Source organism: Saccostrea cucullata, unplaced genomic scaffold (genome assembly GCF_032062105.1).
Source record: "Saccostrea cucullata isolate Sc308-1 unplaced genomic scaffold, CSIRO_AGI_Scuc_v1 ctg146, whole genome shotgun sequence".
Taxonomy (NCBI): Eukaryota; Metazoa; Mollusca; class Bivalvia; order Ostreida; family Ostreidae; genus Saccostrea; species Saccostrea cuccullata.
The window spans coordinates 865,342-880,743 of record NW_026919274.1 but is presented as its reverse complement, the minus strand read 5'-3'; the positions used below and the strand labels follow the sequence as shown (position 1 = coordinate 880,743).

The following is a 15,402-nucleotide window of genomic DNA, read 5'->3' as shown; positions in this document are numbered from 1 at the left end:
GAAAACCATATTTCGTGCATTCCTGTTTGGTTAATAGAAATTCCCTGCATCTGGCTAAACGCACATTTACAATGTAAAAATTACGTATTATAAATATTCCAAAAATTTAATGTATTGCTATAGTCAGTCATACTTCAAGGCCCTTTGATCCCTAACTTATAAAGTAATGTTAATCGATGTTAATGCCCCAATAAAAACAAGCAATCCAATAAAAATCAACCCACCCACCCCCTTAATTCACCTTGCAGAGTTAAAAAAAATTCTATCTAAAAGCAAGAAAAGGATCTTGCGCCTCCCTTTTATCCCCTGGTATCATTTGCAAGCAAGAATCATGAACAATGTCACCAAAATGAATGAAGTTTCAACAAAAGGGAAACTGGAAAATAAAATTTTTTCACATCATCTAATCATAGTAGTTTACAAAATCTGAAAAATTAATCTCTCAAAACTGCTGGAAAACATAAGTAAATGAACAAGATAAAACTGTCCTACACAAAGGACTAAGGGACAGAGGAATGCAGCATTATTCATCCATGCAATGCCTCTTTGCCCAACTATTTATCTCAATGAAATATTAAAACCGATTTCCCCAAAATATTGTGAAAACTTGAAAAGATGAGCCCCCCCCCCAAGGAAAGATTATATCATGCAGATCCAAATTATAAGAGGTATTAAATAAATCACTTAAGACCCCCATTCAATAATATAATTTACTTTCCATCTCAAAACATTGTCCAAATCATTAAAAACTGTTTAATTTGTAGCTGTAACTTCCTCAAGCCTGCACAATTATTTTCATGGTCAGAATATTTGTATATTAGTAAATCAAAAATGAAGAGTCTTTAATAATGTTGTATCACTGTGTATTCCAGATTACAGATTATGTCAAACATCTGCCCATTCATAACTTTTACTCAGAACAACAATTAACAGCAACATGTACAGTACATGGAAGTTAAACATCTACACAAAGGCATTTAGAAATAGGTCAAATCTATTTAGCTGAAGGAATTTCTTTAATTAATTCCTTCTCTATGCAACATATATCCCTATAGGACTAAAATGATAATGGCTGCAAATAGCCTGCAAAAAAAAAACATACAGAAAGTCTGTAATATTTTAACTTTTTATCAACTTCTTATGGATATAAATCAGCTATTTTTTTTTTTAAGTATAAAAAAAGTTGTTTTTTTTCTACGAAGGCACAGCTTCTGTTGTTCAAATTTTGTATTAATTTTTTGTTCAAGGTACAATTCTATTAATCAAGACAAAAATATTTCTGTTGCTTTTAGACTATCAAAAAAAAAGCCTTCTAAACAGTCATTTCAAGCAGACAGTATATCTTTTTACAAGCACATGCTACATATGATTTTTGTATCCGAGATCTATATTCCCTACAGTATCACTCATCTGTATCACAGCTTGCCAAGGTGACAGAACAATCTGCCCCATCATACATACATTGTACCTGTACATTAACAACATACAATATACATTCAAAGAAATGTGAAAATTACTTACATGTACAATCAAAAACTGACTGCATGTGAACAAATACATGTTCTTTTGTGTTTATTGATGAATAATAATTTATTGAGGATATCAATGAACCAAGTACCAAGCAGGAGAGGTGTTTGAAACAGAGGAATCATTTAGAATAAAAATGAAATTACTGCACAAGTCATACACCATATACATTCTAAAATATAATGCTGCGAATCCTATGACAAAATTTTTACTCAATTTCATCTTCCAACAGTAAGAATGTAATTTTTTCATTAAGGATGAAGATCTTGAATGACAGACAAAAGTACTAAGCAATATTTTACTGCTAAAATTTTTTTACATTCCCCAACAAATATCTTCTCATAAACATGTATTTAGAAAAAAAAGCAGACATCAGCTTCAAACAGCTGCATAACATTTGTACAGTGTACTTCGTTAATACACAGAAAACTTCAAAGCGTCTCATGCACTGATTTAAACTCTTCCTCATATAAATCTTGTTATTAACCTCACATACAGCAAGTACACTGAATTCAATGTACTTAGAAATGCTTTAAAACAAATGTTCATTTACACAAAGATGATTCTTCTGTACAAGTATAAATAACTTACATGTACATACATATTGTTATGCCACCTTAAATATAAAACATATATGTATATATAAATGTAGTTGTTTCTCAACTACATGTGTTACTTATGCAAGAAACATGGACACGGAAATGCTGTAACCTGTATCTTATGAAGTAGACGTTTGTATGTAACACTGAAAACAACAAAATGTGTGAATAACAAGACAGAATCACTGATTTCATAAGAGGGGCTGTTGTTGGGGTGGAGGCTGGTAAAACTGTCTACCGTCCATTTGTGACATTGTGTATTGAAAGTTCTGTTGAGGGGCCCCGCTCTGGGCCGAGGAAACTTGCTGTGGCATTGATTGGTTGTGGGAGGGAGGCATTGCACTCTGGGATTGAACTGATGGATTGTAAGCATTCATACTTGAATCAGATGAGGAACTGTTGGATTGTAAGTAAAGATAACTTCAGTAAATGATTAAATAAATAGAGGTAAAATTCTCATAATTAAAACTATTAATGAAATGTTTTGTACTATGGTAAATTAAGTACTGGTATTAAAAATAGATAAAATTTTTCAAGTATGTACATCAACCAAGATATTTTATTTCTGATCATGTTTCTTCATTTTCTTTTAAACTGGTAATTTTATGAAACTTTGAACTGTTTCTAAATGCCTATTTACCTGTAAGGTTGACTACTGGGTACTTGTGGCATGTAATTCTGTGGATTCATGGACATTTGCTGAGGAACTGATGAATTCATTTGATTCTGTGGCATCTGTACATTTGGGGGAATCATGCCCAGATTTTGTGGCATTGATCCCTGGGGTAAGGGCATCTGTCCCACGGGTATGGATCCCTGTGGTAGAGTACTAGGTGGCATCTGACCGGGCCCAGGCTGAAACTGGGGTTGACCATTATACACTGACTGTATAAGGAAAAAATATCATCATAAAAGCAAAATGATTTCAACAAACTCATAGCATTACAATCTGTACATTCAATACATACATAAAACAATCAAGTTTAAAGAAATCAAGAAAAATTAATTGAAACAAATACAAAGGTAATATGTACCTGACTGGGAAAGTTGTAATTCATAGGAGCAGCAGGATGTTGAGTTTTGTAGCCATAAGGAGCAGGGGTCTCTTTCATTAAGTTGTGATACAACTGCATTGCCTCTACCACTTTAGAATTTAATTCACATAAACTGGCATGTTTTCTGCCAAAGAGAATTAAAAAAATGAAACATTATTAACCATCAAGATTTACAAAAAAAAAAATAAATTAAAAAATTTTCTTAAAAAATAAAAAAAACTCAAATTATGTTTAAGCTGTTTAGCACTTTTAATTTGATAAAGTAAACAATATATTTTGTCAAAAGTCCTAAACTGCCTGTTCATGAAGTATAGAATAGAGGCAGAAGCCAGTCTATAAAAATTTTTGGCATCATTCAAATTTGTATTCAAAATCCTGTAACCTAATTTTTTAACACTTAGATTTTGTAGTTACAAAGGTTACCCCTTACATTTATTACTTTATGGATAAAACTAAAGATACCATGCAAAGTGTTGCATCCAATGATTCTCTTTTCAAAGGTTATGGATAAACAACAGTGTTCACAATATCACTCAATTTTACTGTATATTTTGTACAATCAAATATACTTTTTCTGGCAGTGACCTTGTACTCTGACCAATAGGTCATAAGCACTGTTTGTGCTTAGTATTAGTTTCCCAAAATTGTGCTGAGACAGAAAACCGTTTCTCTGCATGTGACCTTGAACTTGCCCAATTGACATTGGTTCAAGGTCATGACATACCTCAGGCCACAAGTAATCTTTGTTCAAAGTGTAAACTTAATCTTTTTTTTTGTTAAAAAGTTTTTATCCTGATTTGAGTATTACACTTTTTTCTGCCAATAACCTTGAAGTTATCCAGATAACCTTTCATCAAGGTCAAGACACATTTTTAGGTGATAAGTAAATCTTTCTCAGTTTCTGTGAAGTTTAAGCTTCAAATGTTTCTCCATTACATAGTTATGACCTGGACAGAGTTGCTTGGGTAGGCAGTGGATTCCTTTAAATATTTACAACTACGAGAACTTTTTCTAGGAGTAATAAAGAAACAAGCATAACAAAATAATTGTGTCAGAAATGATGGTGTAGTACAGCACTTTAAAATCCTATAAATCATCAATTATTCTTTGTGAAATACATGGCACCTTATGGTGGCTAAAAACTACGGTACATTTTTTAACTTTCTTGACTTTTAAATTTATTGACCTGAAATAACAAACAACATGACCAAACATACACAGCTTGGGTACACCATAGTTTCTTTTCTTCAAAGAAAATAAATAAATTTAAGAGCCTAGTGCATATATCAAGACTCACTTGTCAATTTTCTCTAACTCAGTGTCAATGAGAGGGCCCATTCTGGAGCACTGGTTCTCCAGTCGTAACATTTCGGTGGAGTCTGGCTGTGTTTCTCCCGTGGGATCAGCATTCTGTATCAGCTGTAACACCTCGTCAATCTTACCCTGATATAAACGTAAAATTGGGGATCCCATACAAGCATTCACTACCAGTAGTACTACACATAACTTAAATAATCATAATATCGGACAAAGCTGGTTGAACTAAATCAATGTATAAGATTTAACTGACAAATTCAATCATCCTACAAATCATTGCATTTAGAATTGAATCTATACTAACTGAGGATACTTCCATATGAACAATCATGGCCTTGTTAATTTTCAGCATTTTTAAAGATTTTCCCCTTTATATATATACTATGTCTATACTTGATCACCTATTGTAGCCCCATCTTAATATCAGGGGTCACAATCTTCTTTAGTGGCCCCTCCCTAACCCGGGGATCATAATTTAAACAAATCTGAATGTACATATAGACATACATATGCCACATAATCTGAAAAGTTGGGCCTTAGGTGAGTTTATAATTACCTCATCAATTGTCACTTCATCGGATTCAAAATCCAAAACCTGAACCTCCTCCTTAAATGATACAGCTTTTTCTGCTTTGGCTGAAATGAAATCAGAAACTAGATATCATAATTCAAATAAAAAACAAAGTGCTCTTGTCACATAATATTTCCTCGATTGATATGAATTTGGAAATCATTCTCCTTTCGATGCAGTCTAATTCTTACATTCTTCAGGCTCTACTGTCAGGTCTGAGGTGACAAAGTTGGCGGGGAACAGCCCCTCTCCTCGATGGTTGAAGCCTTTCCACCAGTTTGTGTCACTGTAAAAAACATTATTATGCCATCAGTATTACTAGTTTTTAAAATGGAGCTCTTAAATCCAAATGGTGTCAGGCTTTAGTTTCAAAATGATAAGCAATACAAATCATTCCTATAAAAAGGTTGAAATACATGTAGCTGCATAGCCTTCATATTTTGCTGATGACTTTGCCTATTTATCAACTTCTCAATATAGAACACAATAATTTGTCATCTCTGTACAATCTAAATGTCACTTTCCTGGGGTTACATATGAAGACCTATGAATACATGCAATATCTATTCCTTTGTTAAATTTGTTTCATGATTTTTTTATATATCTTAAAAGAATTTGAGGAAATGTTGGTCTTTATTTAACTAAACTATATGCATTCTTCAAAATTTCTTATTTACACGTAATCTGTGATACATAATGAGCAAAATAATCTCAGGCTATGAATCATGCATCCTAACAGCATAAACAAATTGAATAAATGTAGGTCATAGTGAGTAATGGTTACTACACCTGTCGTCAGTGACACTAATGAATTCTCCCGACTTAAATGTCAGCTCATTATCCTCAGCAGCTTCAAAGTCATATAAGGCTCGAACCTACAACACAGGTCACAAACATATGTAAGTCAAAACACCCAAACAAGTTTACACCGCATAAAGACAGTCTTCACATTGGTTTATCATCTTTATATAATCATATATACTTAAAGTACAAATAGAAGTACATGACATACTGTTTATACATGTATAAGATGAATGTTATCCTGTGTTTATAGCAGCCAAGAACAAAAATCCTTTTAAAAAAATTTAAATCTTAAGCATTGTAACACAGATTTATCTGACTGATTCCCCATCTCTTGCATACACTGACCTTTCTGACTTCTTTGGGTTTACTACTGGTGGCATAAATAGCAGAGGAATTAAATCCTGTAGGATACAAACTTGTGGTCTTGGTTGTTGATTTCTCTGATTCTCTTAAGGAAAGGGCTATTGCTATTCAAAAGAAAAAAGATTTTCAAAAATGAATAACTAAAATACATATTCTTTAAAACTTTTTTTTTGAATTGAGCAACATTAAAAAATCACTTTTGATTTGTTTTCTTCTTCTTTCACAAACATTTTCCAAAGTATACAATTGACCATGAACTTGCTGATATAATTTTGTCAAGGTCAGTAAATACAGTGTATCCTTAGATTATATACAATATTTCTGATAAATATCATAACTTTGAGCCTCCAATGTTCTCCATTGTAAGATATAATAAGGACAGGGGTTAAACATTTTTCCAAACATTACCATGAACTTAATCAAATGACCTTGGGTCAATGTCATGACCCACTTCCGGGTTTTAAGTCATAATTTTAATATAGGAGGTTTGAACTTTGTTTCTCCATGAAGAGTTTAAACAATATATGAATTTTATACTTTTTCAGCCAGTGAACTTGAACGTGCAAAAATGTCCTTGGATCATGGTCAACAAACTTTATGCCGTAAGGTTGTTAGCTTATACCCATTATTTTTTTGTATCAAGAAGGTTTGAGTTTCGAATCATTCTCCATTACAAAGTTATACTCTGCTCATGACTGCACAGACAGACAAATGGTCAAGGTGATTTCTATGTTACCCACTTATATGTATTTAGATTCTTTGGAGGGGGAGTGTGTAATTAGCTCATTCCTTAAAATTCACGTTAACTCATTATAATTTTACCTTTTGCTAAATCATCTTCCTCCTGTTGGCTATTTGCAACATCGGGATTGCTGCTTAACTGTGTGGACTTCTTTACCTAAAACCATCAAAAAGGAATGCAATGATTAACATCAAACAGAAAGAAAATCTTTCTTAGTAAAAGGAATTAAAATATGAAGTTGAAAAAAAAAATTGAACTAAACAATTAAAACATATGACTAATACTGTAGATTTCTAAATATATGTGAGGAATTAATTATCACATAATTTCGCAAGAAGGGCCACTCACAAAATAAAGTTACTCGCTTTTATTTTTATGGTGCTAAAATACATGTAAAATTTCCTGAAAAATCCACTCGCAAATTATTTTTCTCAGGATTTGATGTCTAAAAGCCATTTTATGATATTTACAGTAGCTTGCAAGGGTCACTTTTGCATCAATGAAATAAAGTTTTATCATGCAGACTTACTGGGGCATCTTGATCACTGAAATCTACACCCTCAGATTTCAAACTGTTGTAAAAGGATGGTATCAAACTGAATAAAAAATATATATTGTCATGTTAAAAATTGAAAAGAAATTCTTCATCAAAACAAACTGAATGTATTAAACTCGATTATATTCATTTCATATGGTTCATCCGAAACATGCACATTTAGTTTAACAAGAATTTTTAGAAACAAATATGTCACCCTTTTCTCTTAATGTAAAGTGGGGTGTTTTTTGTACTGTTATAGAAACATACCTTAACGTAGGTTCATCTCTAAATTCCTTAGACTCGGCCCACTTCTTGATCATCAACTTTAACCTCTGAGCTACTTTAGGATGGGCCTGTCAATGAAGGTATTAGATTATTTTCAGTCAGTAAGTTTCCCACTTGAAAAAAAACTCTACTTTAACAAATGTACAGATATAGAAAATCTCGAGCTTTAAATAAACTGGAAATCTAGGTGACATATTATAACTTTGTCCATGAAGTAATTAGCAGTTTGAGCACAATTGTATGTTTTCATGAACAACTTAATTTGAAGTAATTTAGATATTACTTTTATATCACATACATTTATTATCCTTCTAAAAGAAGCTATGTATTTAAAATAAAACTTACTTTTTGGTTTATCAGAGTCCGACATTCCGAGATGAAGTCTCTAGAGGATATTTCTAAATGGAAAGGTTTACCACAGTTGTTGACACAAGCATCCAGGAGCTATAAAAAGAATTGTGTTCTTAGTAAACTTGATCTAATTTAAGCAAAATCAATTACACATAACAATTCTCGAAAAAGGTTATTGATATTAAAATTTAACAAAAAGGAAAAATTAAATGAAGCAGAAAGTCCATTCATTAAACACCCAATTTTATGTTAACGCCCCCAAAATCTACCTGATTCAAGATCAATAATTTATCGCCTGTCAATCATTAAAGAAAACAATAGCTTCTGATTTGATTGACAGGTCAGCTACCTGTCCTTCCTGATAATATGAGTTTGCATGTTTTGAAAACAATTACCTGGTCACGCTTCAAACGCTTTCATGTACCCGCATAGTATACACGCGGATTAGAAAACTCCAATATATTTGAATTTTATTTCAAAAAATAATTGAAAGTAGATTATTAAAACATTGACATAATAAAATATTTCTTTTCTATCTTCACTGCTGTTTGTTACTTGGAAGTGTTACATCGTCCACGTTTATCTGTAGAAAAAAGACCGCGTCCACAGAAACCGGCTCTATTTGCCGTAATTAGAAGTCCGACGAATTAAATTATTTTTTAAGAAATGGGTTATAAGAAAAATATTCAGCACTAATAAACGGCATAGCATAATTTTTAAAAGATGTTTTAATTTGTACTATGGCTGCAATCCGCACGATGTTGTACAGAAATTGATGTCAGAATTAATGCTCGAATTTCCTCTAGCATCTGTATATATACGTAATGAAAATGTGAAGATAATTAATAGTGATCGATTCTGAAAAGAAATCTTTCTAACAATAAAATTTTGTTAACATACGAAGAATAAAAAATATGGAATATTTTGGACAACATTGTTGGCCATAAAAAAGATACTCCGATCGCGGTAAATGCATGTTCACATGCACGACGAATAGGTGGATCAATGATTTTTTATTTCAATAGACTTTTTTAATCAAGAGATTTTTTTATTGACTTGAAGATTAAAAAAGATAAATATTATTGATTTGTAGTTTTTACTCGTGAATTTTTCTTTAATGTAAGGAAAATATTTTCTTATTTAAACGATATACATGTATCTTATTATTTTTTTTTCCTTTCAAAACATTACCATGATTACGATGAATGCGTTTAGTTAACAAATAAATTTCATATTAAAATAATTAATTTACGTAGTTTCACTCAAAACCAGACACAAAACACGTAATGTTGACCCTGATTACCAAACACAGACTTCCTGTGTAATGCTACGTATACACAGATTTTTGACATCTTGGGTATTGGGGGTCTCAAGGTAAATAACACCACTGTTACTTTGACCACTCCTTTTCCTCACGTAACCGTACGGTAAAAAAATTGGGTCTTTAAAATGTTCATTTAACCAAAATTAAACAGTCTGTATATATATATGTCTGGTAATGATGTATTTAATTAAATCAGTGATTATTTTTGGAAATAGGTGAGCTTTTTTGCTTTGTATTACTTATTTCTATGCAATTTTTTCCAGAACCTTAATAGCCTAAGGAGAGCATTCTTTAATGTGAAAAATCTATTCCACTGCTTGCATGTTCAATATTAAAATATCAATTACATGCAACATCTCTACTCACATCAGACAGCTGGTATATTGCTTTTCATTTCTTGATTACAATACATAGACTACAAAGTATAATTACCGTTAATGCCTGCATTGCCACAAATGGGACACGGTGATTCAGTCTTTTGGCAATGGATTGCAAACAATCTTTTGATCTAGAACAGAGAAACACAACATTGATGATATCAATAATGCTCTTAATCCTTTGGGATATTTCAAAATCATATCACTTACAGGTGATGCAATACTGATATCATATCAACTTCAATGTACTTTAAAACAACTGTTATTTAACTTTCTATTTTGAAACAGGATGAGATTGTGGAACAATGATGCCTCCCTATATGACAGCTTTTTCAAAATTAAGGCAAGGTCATGGGATAAAGATATTGATACTCCAAAAAAGGTCTTGTCATAAGAAATACACAGATGCAATCTGAAAGCCCTAGTACTATTCACAAGTTATGACCAAGGTAAAAGGTTTAGAAAAAGTAAGTAAAATTCCCTGGTCAAAGGTGGTTGGTAACAACCCCCCCCCCCCAACCCCCCAAAAAATAAAAAAAAATCTTGTCACAAGGAATACACATCTGAAATATGAAAACCTTAGCACAAAGTTTTCAAAAGTTATGAATAAAGCTAATTTTTTTTTCAAAGTTGGTCAGACTCCAAGGTCATGTTCAGATGTTAAAAATGTTGGTGCCAGAAGAAAGGTATTGTCACAATAATTAAATAATTGAAAAATTAAAGTTCATAACAATTGTTTAAAAGATATGGCAAAAGTTTTCATTTTTCAGAAAAAAAAGGTAAATCTCAAAGGTTATGGGACATCAAAAATGATGGTACACAAAGAAAGCTCTTGCAATAGTTAATACATGTGTAAAAACACAAGCCATACAACCAACCATATATAATGAAACAATAGCATGATAATGAGTCATTTTATGAAGAGAGACCCTTTTCAAACATTAAATGTCATATCTATCCTTGGTTACAAGGAAACATAACATCTTTATTGTTTTATTTCATAAAAGGAAGACCTATTTTGTTACAGCTTGTAAATGTAACACATACTCTTATGTTGAGTTCATGATAAACCATCCAACAATACATCTTTTCATTCTCCAATATCTTTATTTGGAGAAGTTCAAGTGATGTTGATCTCTTCTATTTGATATTAAGACATATATCAATCTTTAATTAAAGGAGAATTGTTATGCTATTCTACTGTGTTCAATACCTGAATTATACCACAAAAAATATCACAAAAAGTTGAAAAACAATACCACCATCCCCCCTTGGGTACTTTCTTGACAAATGTTATATAATGATACTGTGTGATGTAAAAAAAAATTAATGAGTACTTCTTAGAAATGATCAAATTTATATGAATGAAGTGCAATAGAATGTTGGCACTGTTTATTAACCCTCTCAAATATCAAACTTACCCATTGGTGGTGTTTACTTTATCTACTATGTCCATTATAACAGCCCAGTTCTCTTCTGTATTCATTTCACTGGTTGCCTTTTCTGAAAAAAGATATAGAAACTTTGAAGGCTGAAGAGAAATCAAACATTAAAATGAAAATGTCTGAATTTGCGTTTTTGTAAAGCAATTTTCCATTTCCTATATATGAACTACACTTTATAAGTTTTTAATTTATAAAAGCTGCAATCTAATTAAAATAAGATGTTCAGAATCCACTATCAGAACATCTAATTTTAATTAATAGATTGATCAAGTTGTAGTAGACAGTTCTTCAAAAACATTATGCCTGACAATACTTTTAAATTAGCTATAGTTTGCAAAAACCCAAACTTCTTTTAAAATAGAAATAAATTAATTAATACATGTTATATACAATAACTTGCTCTAAAGAGCCAGATCATGTTGACAGACAAGGATCATAAAATCAAACAACACAATTAATGTGTCGAATTTGAATTGATGATCTGTGCCTCTCAACAAGGACATAATCCCTCTTTAGGATCAGATATAAATGATAAATTTATGATATAATCCACCTCCAGCCTTAATTAGCTACTAATATATGAAATGAAAAGAAATTATTGAAATTTATTATACAACATTTATTTATTAAATAAAACATAGTTTAAGGGATCATTTTTTGAAATACAAAGGAAAAACCATTCTGTTGTACCAGTGTGCTATGTAATCAGTTTCAAAGAATAAGATATTGATTCAGTAAGCCATGGTATAATATCTATAAAGTCAAATTACACCATTAGGGTCAACAGTAAAACTGAAAGATAACTGAAATGGTTAAGAGTGAAGTTGATGACTTTTTTTCTTTGTAAAGATTGTTTTTCAATATAGGCAGGATAGAGGCCTGAGTTCAGTCTGATAGAAACACTTCTTACTATTTCCAAAACATCACTATCCTATGAGATGATGCTGAATAGCTTTTAACTAATTGCAACTTTATAGTTATAGACTGCTTACATTCAGGTGCACAGATGAATAACTATTATCAAGTCCATTAATTCACTTAATTAAAAAAATTTGCATTATATTATTGGTAGATCTAATACAAGTTGACCTCCGTTATGTATAATGCTGCTTTATGTCTAATTCATTTCTTTAATTCTTTGAAATTGGTACTTCAAGTCAGGGCTAGCTGGCCTGGGGACAGTGAATTTTAAAATCTGTTTAAAATTGTGTCTAGCCCTGCAAATTATGAAAAAGAAAATGGAAGTTGTTTTGAGTCATGTGGAGAGAGAGAGAGAGAGAGAGAGAGAGAGAGAGAGAGAGAGAGTATAGGCAAAGTAATTATTAGTCTGAGTTAGCCTAGATAGAACATTCTATCTTTAAAATGATATTGTCCTACGGACCCGCTTTAACGATAGAATTCGTTCCATGTATTTGTAATGTAGCAAAAGAAACATGGGCGATAACTCGTACTCACTATAACTCAGTGCATTTACTACAAACAATCTAGAGAGTTCCGAATGTAAACATGGCAGGTAAATTTGAAGCGAGAGAAAAATGTTGAGAAAATTAATTGGATTTTCGTCTTTAGATGGATTATTTTCTGGGATAAAAGGCATAAGCAATCTCAAAAAGGTTTGTTTTGATTAATTTGGTAGTTATTTCCAGTGCAAATCCTTTTATATTCTTCAAAATCGTTTCGGAGCGGATCCGCTCCGATTTGCTACATTGCAAGTATATGGGACGTATTCTAACTGTGGTGAGGGCTTGTACCGAGACACAGTTAGATCATTCTAACTAGACTTAGCCCAAATAAAATGAAAAATAGTCATATACTTCCCGATTGCTTTAAACCAATTTTCATTTCTAAGTTAAGACATTTATAATCAAGAAACTGAATCTGAACCTTAGATTTCAGAAGGATATTTGTTTATTGATTTTTTAACAACAGAAAGTAACACACTGAACAGAACTGATCAGGATTATGATATATCAGATAATCGTACAAAAACTGTGAGATTTTAGCCATTTGAATTATGTATCTCCAATCTAAAACTAGGTATTTTATTTTAAAAAATGTCCTAAGAGGTTGCCTATCATAAGACATTAGCTTTTGTTGTAATATAGACAGTGGTTTTTAGTCATGTGTCAAAACCTTGTGTCCTTGAATTTCGACATTTCTCCCCCTTCTCATTATTATAAATAAATGCTCTTTTATGTTTGATTAAATATACAATCTTACCGACATCACCGTCGAAAGGCGTAGAAGGGGTGAAAAGTGGCATAATTTTCGTCTTCTCTGACTTCTGTCTGTGGAAAATATATTACGGAACTATAAATTGCGCATGTTCTGACGTCATCTTTTGTTTACTTCCGCCAGTCAGACCCACATGATAATTACGCTTAACACGAGTTATTGTCCTTGTTATGTTAAACGATGAATGCTATCAGTTTTAAATAAAATAAAATTGATGTAAGGCTTAAAGCGTGCATTAATAAATAATTTATGAGATGTTTTTTTTATAACTGACATTTTTTTAATTCAAATATATATGACTCATATATATTAGTGTTGGCAAATCGGACGATTTTTAGTAACCGGTTACTCGCCTAATCTTCCGATCGAGTACCCGGTTACTCGGATGATTTTTTGCCATAGTGTCCGTATTTATTATTAACCTCATCCTTTTACTTATTGTTTAAAATAAACCACAAGTGCAACGTATATAAATTTTAATTTATTTACAAATTTATGCAAACTTTAAAAAAACACAACCTTTTCGAAGAATATTGATTTTAAATGTCGCCTAAAACGGTCTCTTTGTTTTCATTTAAAAAAAATCAACACATGAAGAAGATACGTGTCGCGATCGAGGAGAATTAGCACAAGTCACTGAATTCCGAATTTTGTTTCAATGTAAGGTGATTTAGCATATTTATAGTTCCACCCGTTTATGACAACTCCGATTCAGTTCACATAATTTGCATTTGACAGATTTCGATTCAGTCGTTCTTTTAAAATATATCCACGCTTCAAATTTGTTAGCGACGGCATCTTGTGAAAGTATCTTCCTCTGACTGTCACAGGTCTAAATTAGGTAATTATAACTCAGGTCTTCAAAGCATGTATCCCCCTGGTAATTAAAACCCTTAATTATATACGCTGTGAAAACTTATCAAAATAAATCGATCCCAATTTTGCACCAGTAGAGAAAGCCTAACGGTAAATAAATTATGGAAATGTGTCAATATACAATTACAAATAGCAGAAAAATCATTTTATACGTATTTACTATGAAAAATGTATTTTTATCCGAGTAACCGAATAGCAGCTTTACTAACCGATACTCGCATCGTTCGACGGTTAACCGGTTAACCGGGTACTCGTTGCCAACACTAATATATATACATAGACACTTAAATTATTTTTAACATATAACATATTAAACAAGGAATTAATAAATGTAGTTCAGAGGCTCTCCGATAATTTCAATAACAAAATCAAAGTCCAGAAGAGCAGAGAGAACAGCAGGAAAAAAAAACAATGAGTTTAAAAATGTAGGGAAAGATTCAACCCTTCAAAAATTGGATTTTGAGATTGGACTTTTTTATAATAAGAAAAATGATGTTTAATCATATTAATCAATTATTTTCTTTAAAAAAAAAAAATAAACAATTAATTACGTTTTCAACACAAATAAAAATAAAAATAATGATAAATAAATAAATAAATCCGAAAAAATAAATAAAAAATACTGTAAGTCCGAGATAAGGAAATATGTTAATTCCATGAATAGTTTTTTCAGTTTTTTGCCAATATCTCCTTTATAAATATAAAACCGATTTCGTCGGGAAAACTATGGAAAGCCATGTACGACAGCCAACTGCTTACTGCTTACTGCCAACTGTTAGATGCTTACTGCCAACTGAAACACATATTTGAATAATTTTTCATATTTTCGTTGATATTTATGTGAATTGTCAAAAAAACAGGCGTGGATCCAGGATTTTTTTCCAGGAGGGATCCAACCCCGCAAAAATAACTTAGAAATTTCTTGACAAGAAAAAACACCGTAAACTCCTTTCGTAAACGTGAAAAATTATTTTGGCGGTGTGGGTGGGTGGG

At 31.7% G+C, this 15,402-nt stretch overlaps 1 protein-coding gene across 1 annotated transcript; it reads right to left on the bottom strand.

Annotated features, from left to right (window-relative positions):
• Positions 1-696: 696 nt before the first annotated feature.
• LOC134228417 (signal transducing adapter molecule 2-like) lies at positions 697-13,655 on the bottom strand. Its single transcript, XM_062710070.1, has 15 exons — positions 13,519-13,655; positions 11,275-11,356; positions 9,909-9,984; positions 8,147-8,245; positions 7,784-7,869; positions 7,508-7,574; positions 7,059-7,134; positions 6,219-6,340; positions 5,859-5,944; positions 5,261-5,355; positions 5,055-5,134; positions 4,479-4,624; positions 3,161-3,305; positions 2,767-3,011; positions 697-2,522 (listed from the first exon to the last, which is right to left on the bottom strand). The coding sequence occupies exons 1-15, from the start codon at positions 13,559-13,561 to the stop codon at positions 2,318-2,320; spliced, it is 1,653 nt and encodes a 550-aa protein (XP_062566054.1). The 5' UTR covers positions 13,562-13,655; the 3' UTR covers positions 697-2,317.
• Positions 13,656-15,402: the final 1,747 nt, after the last annotated feature.

Bases quoted from the DNA above. Each gene is read 5' to 3' on its own strand.
- LOC134228417 (XM_062710070.1), bottom strand. From the start codon at position 13,561: ATGCCACTTTTCACCCCTTCTACGCCTTTCGACGGTGATGTCG. The intron at 5,945-6,218 runs GTCAGTGTATGC...CCTGTGTTGTAG, and splicing joins AACCCAAAGAAGTCAGAAAG to GTTCGAGCCTTATATGACTT. The intron at 4,625-5,054 runs GTAATTATAAAC...CGTTTATATCAG, and splicing joins ATGAAGTGACAATTGATGAG to GGTAAGATTGACGAGGTGTT.